Raw genomic sequence first — 7,895 nt, forward strand, 5'->3', positions numbered from 1 at the left:
ACGTACGTTTACAATCGTTTAAAAGCTAAACAATCGTGTAAGAAGATAAACGATTACAATCGTTTGAAAGTTAAACGATCGCGTAAGTGGACAAACAATCGTATAAAAAGCTAAATGACTAGATTTAGGATGTGTTTGGATTTATTTTTAAAGTGTTTAATTTTTAAAATAATTTATATTAAGATAAATTGAGGTGTTTGGGATTTGTTTAAAATAATTCTTAGAAAAATGAGATTATGAAATAAATCATTTTAGAGAAAACATATGTAACCAAATTTTAGAATAAGACATCTGTTTGGATTGCCTATAAAAGAAATGTTTTTTTAAGAATATTTAAAAAAAAAACAATTTTTTGTAAAATGAGTTTAAAATCTAAACACTTACCATGTTTGGTTTGATCTTTTTATAAATGTTTATATGAAAAATTATGTTTGATTTGTCCTATACTAATAATTGTTTATACTTTAATCAAATTACCGTAAAAGACTATTAAACATTATGAACTAATTTTATAAAGAAATACATATTTTGAGTTTTTTTTCAAAAATATTTTAAACATTAATAGCACACTATTTTGAAATTATTAACTTTTATTTACTTAGAAACTAAACATTAATTTTTCTTGTATTAATTTTTTTGGACAATTTAATTTTAGAAGCCCAAATATCTTGAAATGTATATACATAACCATAAAAATAATTAATTTCCATCAAACAAAATATAAATAAGATAAATAAATTTTTGATATAATATAATATCAACTAGACAAAAATATGTTCAATTTCATCACGTTCTTCATTCATCTGAATTTCACAAACTGAACAATCATGTTCACAGATGTTAAGGCCAAGTAGATTTGGGTGAAAGAGAAACATTTGCAAATCCCTAGATTTAAATGTATATCAACCTATTTAAAAAATATTCAAAGTATTTAAAAACAAAAACAAAAACAAGAAGAATGAAAATACATAGCAAAATGGAACATAAAAAAACAGGGGAAGACAAATAAATATTGCAGAGGGATTTCTCATTAAACATCAAATAAACATTTATTCTAAAATTTGGTTGCATGTGTTTTATCTAAAATGATTTATTTCATAATCTCATTTTTCTAAAAATTATTTTAAACTAATGCCAAACATCTCCATTTATCTTAAAATGAATTATTTTAAAAATTAAATACTTCAAAAATCAATTTAAACTCATCCTAAATATTTATTTGGTGTTTAACGAGGAATTTCTTCCAAAAATCTATTTTTCTTCTTCTATTTTTTATATTTCTTTTTATCATCTATTTTTCACTGTTCTTTTGTTTTGTTTTGTTTTTTCTGTTAATTTTCAAATACTTTAAATATTTTTTCAATGTGGGTAGGGATTTGCAAGTGTTCCTTTCTTAGTCAAATCTACTTCGTCCTAACATCTGTGAAAGAAATCATGAGAATGTCAACAAAGAACGTTCAGTTCATGAAATAAAGATGAATTAAGAACATGATTGAATTGTACATCTTTTTGTCTAATTGATATTATATTTGTCTCGAAAAAAATATTTGTGCTTCTAAAATTGAATTGTCCAAGAAAATTAATACAAAAAAAATGAAAGTAATGTTTGAAGTAACTAAAAAATCAATAATTTCAAAACAACGTTCAATTAAATTTAAAATATATTTCTGAAAAAATTCAAAATATTTGTATTTATTTATGAAATTAGTTCATAATGTTTAATAATGTTTGATGGTAATTTGTATTAAGTATAAACATTTATTAGCATAGGACAAATCAAACACAATTTTACATATAAATATTTATAAAGAGGGGAGATCAAACATGCAAGTATTTAGATTTTAAACTCATTTTACAAAAAAAAACATTTTTTAAAAAATGTATTATTAAAAGAAAAACATCTTTTTCATAGTGAATCCAAACATACATTTAGTTTATGGATATTAAATTAATGTATGTAATAATTTCAGATTGAAAGAATCATTTACTTCACTTATGACGTTTTTGTTGTTCTTTCGAAACCATGAAACATTCATTGATTCTAAGTTACTTCTTTTCTTTTTCTTTCAATCTCTTCCTCTAACGAGTACATAATCATGGTGGGTATTATGTTAAACCTTGAGAAATATAAAAGATTGACACAAGACATGTCTTAGCCTAGTTAACTAATTTTGTTTTGAAGGCAGTGGTTTCTACAACGTGACATGTAAATTTTGAAATTGACGATGTATAACAATTTGAAAGAAGTTCTTAACTCAAGTCGAAAGTATTCATTTTTTTGCTATAAGATGTAAATATTTTTCATTTTCTTCTATTCATGTAAATTCTACGTAGAAAAAAGAAGTTGTGGACCCATTAACTACTGGTTTTTTTCAATATGGTTGTGTCTCTACCCTATTTTTCTATTAATTTCTAAAATAACATTATTTTAAAAAAAATTGGAGAGAAAGATATAAGTGCTGTTTGTATAATAAAATTTTCAATCCATAATTTAATATAAAAACTAAAATTTGGTTCAGTAACTTTTTTTTAACAAAAATTAAGTATATTTGCTCCATATTTCTTACATTAGTTTTGCATATTTTCATGGGTCTTTTGCATAATGGGGTAAGTTTTTAAAAAAATTGGAAACATGGAGTGAGTTTTAAAATATTTAGGTAAATGAGGTTCTTTTCTTTTGTCTTCAGTGAGTTTCATATTTCTCTCCTACCCTTTTCCTTTCTTCTTCTTTTTTTTTGTTTTGTTTTTATTGAATGTCATGAAATGGATGATTTTGCTTGTTGGTAATAATAATAATAATAATAATTTATTTTATTTTAATATTATTATGATTATTCATAGTTCATGAAGAAAAATTATAATTGTTTAATTTATTTATAAAATATTTTATTTGAAGCCTATAAAAAGAAGTAGTCTTTCAAATAATACAAAACAAAAAAAGTAAACAAAACTATTTTAAAAACGAAAAAAAGAATAAATTATTGTTTAGATTTCGCTATTATCTGGACAATCATTTAGAAAAATATAAAACTATTTTTTTTAACCATCGTTTAGATTTAATTATTTTTGTTCCAACAATCGTTTAGATTCGACTATTTTTGTATATATCTAATCATTTAAATTTGGGTAGTTAAATCTAAACGATTTTTTTTTAGATTTTTTTCAAGACTTTTTTATACATTTATTGTTTAAATTTCGTTGCCTAAATCTAAGGCTATTTTTGTACATGATTTAGATTTGTCTATCGAGAATGATTTTTTTTTTATCTTTTATATTAGACCCGATCTTAAATAACCAAATAACAATTTAATTTTTTTTAAAAAAATAGATATTTTATATTTGGTACATGATCTTGAACCAAATAATCGTTAAAAAAATTTTAAAAAATTGAAGAAGAAGAGAAAAAAAAAGGGAGGAGGAGATGAAAAATAATATAAATTAGGAAGGAGAAAATCTAGAATATTAAAAAAGATGGTCAACTTCATGGTCTTTTTCATTTTGTTAATTGAGTCGTAAATATTTTATCAATTTGTTTTATTCATGAAAACGAATCTAAAAATAACCTAAAAATGAACCAACACCAGATGACCCATTAATAATATTTTCATTCATATAACATTTAAATTAATAAAAATAACGTTATAAAAAGATACGTTTTGTTTTTTAAATCGTTATGTTTGCTTTTTTTTTTTTTTTGTATTTTCTAAAAGACTACATCTTTTTATAGGCTTTAAAATAAATTAAACAATTATAATGTTTTTCGTGAATTATGAATAATTATAATAATATTAAAATAAAATAAAATATTTGTTTATTATTATTATTATTATTACCAACTAGCAAAATCATTCATTTGCATGACATTCAATAAAAACAAAACAAAGAAAAAGAAGAAAGGAAAAGGGTAGGAGAGAAAGATGAAACTCACTAGAGACAAAAAAAAAAAAAAAAAAAAAAAAAAAAAAACCTCATTTACTTAAATATTTTAAAACTCACCCATTTTTCCAATTTTTTTTTAAAAAAATTTAGCCAAATTCTAAAACTAAAACCAACTTTTTAAAAGATTTTTTTTAGTTTCCAAAAATTAGTTTGGTTTTATAAATGATTGATAAAAATTAGATATAACAACAACAAAAAAGTGAAGATGGAAGTAATGTCTATAGAATTATTTTAAAAAAAAAAAAAAAAACTAAATGATCATCAACAAAAGCCTAAGTGATAGAAATGGAAATATGCTATCTTATTTCACTTAATTCGAACTCGTTCCTTAATTTTACGTTCTTGATTGGCTATTTTACAGATTTTGAGCAATTCGATTGAAGGTAGAAGTTGAAGTTGATGTCGATCAGAAGCTTAACTAGGCAAAGACAGAGTCAAGTAGCATCAACTGAGGCAAATGGTGATAAAAAAGAAGTCCATTTGACCTCTGTCTTGTAGTGTCACTGCATCTCACTACACCATGTGCAAGGCATGAGGTACGTAGACTTACGCTTTCAATTAAATCTTTGACTTATGAGAATTTGATAAGATTTAATTAGAAACAATTTAATAGGTTAGGTTAGTTTGTTATTTTATGAGATGAGCATTGTTTTAACCAACATAGAATTATACCTAACGATGAATGCAATTAGACGAATGAAAATTAGACATTCCACCTAAGGATCTCTACAATTTAATGTTGTTGAAAAATTCAATTATGTACGTCCAATCGTGTTGAGTTAGAACAATTAGAATCTTAGAATAAATTTAGTTATATTACCTAATTAAATTAATTTGGTGAAAAGTTACATAGAAGCGAGTAATTCATTTTTTGGATTGGGAGACATCAATGTAATGTAACCCAAGCTAGACTCTTTTTGACATAAAATTTCTATAATTTACTCTTTCTATGTAATTTATTTTCTTGCAATCAGAATCAACCTCACCTCTTCCCTCCATTCAGTTACTTAATCAGTTAGAACTAGGTTGTTGAAAGAATTATCATGCTCCCTGAGTTCAACTTGCTGCTTTTATGGAATGAATCTTTATTTCATTGATAATTTAGCAGAGGTACAAGCCTAAATATACTAAAAGAAGAATACACTTAAGGAAAGAATACGAACTTTTAAAAATACTCTAAATACACCACACCAACCTATGATTGCCACACTAAATTAGTCCTTGATACGTGGATTGGATAAATTTATTTGAAAAAAGAATCCTATTTTAATATATTTGTGGGAAAGAAAACCACTTTTTCCCCCACACTTCAAGAGCTCTTCTAGACTTTAACACTTGATCTTACAAAGATCCGAAAATGCATGCAATCAAATCAACACCGTTAACCAAAACATTTGAATAAAAGTAGTAATTTAAGGCATTGTAGCATTGAGAAAAGCTCTTCATATAACCAAGACAACACTATCTTCCATTACCTCTTTATTTTCACTTCCACAGCTTAAATGCATATGATAGTGAAAATATAAAGTTATTACAATAATAAAACGTTGGTAACAAGATAAAGCCTAGCTAAGGTAATAATACACAAACCAAATAGTAAATTTGGTGAATATGTTCCCTTTCATAAGCTATATATCTCCAACGCTCCAACTTATTTAAATTTATGATGATAATGTTGCCTTCAAAAACTATATTAATATAAACTTCCAATTCAAAGCACAGCTATTGCATCAATTTCAATCTTAGCATTTTTGGGTAATGCTCCAGCTGCAAATGTTGATCTTGCTGGTGCAGGGCAGTTTGGAAAATCTGTCAAAAAACAAACAACTTACAACTTTAAATGCCACGTTCTTGATCTTTTGAAATGATTCATTTGAAAAGAACTTACATTTTCCATAAATCTCATTTACTAATGTAAAATCTGCTACATTAGCCAACCTGCCAAAAACAAAATGAGAAGAACAAACAAATGACTAATTCTTGAAACGAAAGCTGCGAGAGTACAATTTTCCAAAACATGGGATAAAAGATGGCTATAGATGCAAAATGATTGCAACTCAAGATTTCATACATAATAGTTGTCTTAATCACTCTATCATAATCAGCCCCTCCAGCTCTTAATATTGCACCAACATTTTTTAGGGCCTGCATAATAATATTTCATTTCCTCAGAAATTAATGCTAACAAAATTTAATTTTTCTTTCTTTTTAAACAAAAAAAAATAACAATAACCTGCTCAGTTTGCTCTCCAACATCATCTGAGATCAATTGCCCTGTCTGCATCAAACCAAAAAACATACTCAATTATACGTGTCCAGCGCGAACTCATGACAAATAATTGAAACCCAACTGATCAACTGAGCTATGTTTATGTTAAACATTGAAAAACAGTACCTCAGGAATTAGACCAAGGGAGCCAGATACATATACAAGATTGTTGGCTATGATTCCCTGAGAATAGGGCCCCAATGCTTCTGGGGCATTGTCAGTTGCAATGCCTATGATTTCTGCCACAAAACAAACATTGGTATTAAGTGGTGGGATAATCTTTAGGGGAAAAAAATATAAATTTTACCTTAAATTTGTTACGTTTCATTTAAGATCTAATTTTTTTGTTGAGTGATTTGTGTAGATCAAAGTTAATATTACAATTTAAAATGGGTTATTATTTCAAATCTATTTTTATAAATTTAAAAACTAAAAAGATATATAAAAAGGACATTTTAAACCTAGTCAAATAAACTAACAAATATTTATAATATATAACAAATTTTTGTATCTATTCAAGGTCTATCGATGGATCAGATTTGAAATTTTTTCCTACATTTTTGTAGATACTTTTAATATTTTTGTCATTTACAATTATTTCACTTTTGAAAACTCAGGCACTAAAAGCACATATTCGTCAAAATTTTGAAACTAAAGATATTTTTCTCTAAAAAATGTTTAAAAGTACTAAAATCATTTGGATTTGGTAAGGACAGAAGACCTTTACATGTCTTCACGCGATAATTTTTACTTTAAACATACACCCATATAGTTTTGCTTTTGATACCACATCAAAATAGTGTCGTACTAATAGAGATAGTTGTTAAAAGTCGTGGAAAATTCCCTAATTCATTTGTTTTTATTAAAATGCATCTTTTCAACATCTCAACTATTTATTTTCTTGTGTATGATAGATGTATTTTTTTTTATTTTTTTCTTTTTTAACTAACTTTATTTTTTTTCCGTTTTTTTTATGTTGTCTTAGAGGAATTCAATAACCATTTTTTTTTTAATCAAAATAGGTTGTTTATATTTTTCTTTTATAAAAAATGCTATTTAACATAATAATGGATAAATAATTTCTTTAAAATAAGATTTAAAAAGGAAAATTGATGAAGCCAAATAGGTCAAAGAGAATGAGGGGACGTATTAATACCAGTAGTACACTTGGAAATGGCATGGCATTTGAAGGACATTTGACGGCTTGAAATAGATGGAATGGCCGGTGAAGGCCGCCTCCACAAGGACACGGCGGTGCTGGCAGAGGGAGTGATGGATCGCCTCCGTGTAATGGCGGTGGAGGCCGGAATTTGGAGGGTGTGAGCTGCGGACATAGCCATCTGCGACTTCTCCTTTTTTACTTCTAGATTTCTTCCTCCCACACTATAGTTTTAGTCCGTCCAATGAATCTCATTGCTTCATTTACGCACCTTTTTATTGAGGTTTAGGAGGACCACCCCACCACCCTTTCTCTTTTTCTTTGTTTTTTTTCTTTTCTTTCGAATTAAATTTGTTTTTTATTTTGTTTTCAAATATAGCAAAATGAACCAACTTATTTATGAATATAACAAAATTATATTTTGTTGTATTTGTAAATAGTTTCAACAGTTTTGTCATTTAAAATAATTTGATTATTATTATTATTTATGTGGTGTTTGGATAAGAAAAACTAAATTACTAATGTATT

At 26.1% G+C, this 7,895-nt stretch overlaps 1 protein-coding gene across 1 annotated transcript; it reads right to left on the reverse strand.

Annotated features, from left to right (window-relative positions):
• Nucleotides 1–5,367: 5,367 nt before the first annotated feature.
• On the reverse strand, nucleotides 5,368–7,580 carry CHRD (chordin). Its single transcript, NM_001280732.1, is given in 6 exon segments — nucleotides 5,368–5,748; nucleotides 5,828–5,877; nucleotides 6,011–6,084; nucleotides 6,173–6,217; nucleotides 6,335–6,447; nucleotides 7,365–7,580. Coding segments are annotated over 6 exon segments (564 nt in total). The 5' UTR covers nucleotides 7,549–7,580; the 3' UTR covers nucleotides 5,368–5,650.
• Nucleotides 7,581–7,895: the final 315 nt, after the last annotated feature.

The sequence above is a fragment of the Cucumis sativus genome, chromosome 3 (assembly GCF_000004075.3).
Source record: "Cucumis sativus cultivar 9930 chromosome 3, Cucumber_9930_V3, whole genome shotgun sequence".
Taxonomy (NCBI): domain Eukaryota; kingdom Viridiplantae; phylum Streptophyta; class Magnoliopsida; order Cucurbitales; family Cucurbitaceae; genus Cucumis; species Cucumis sativus.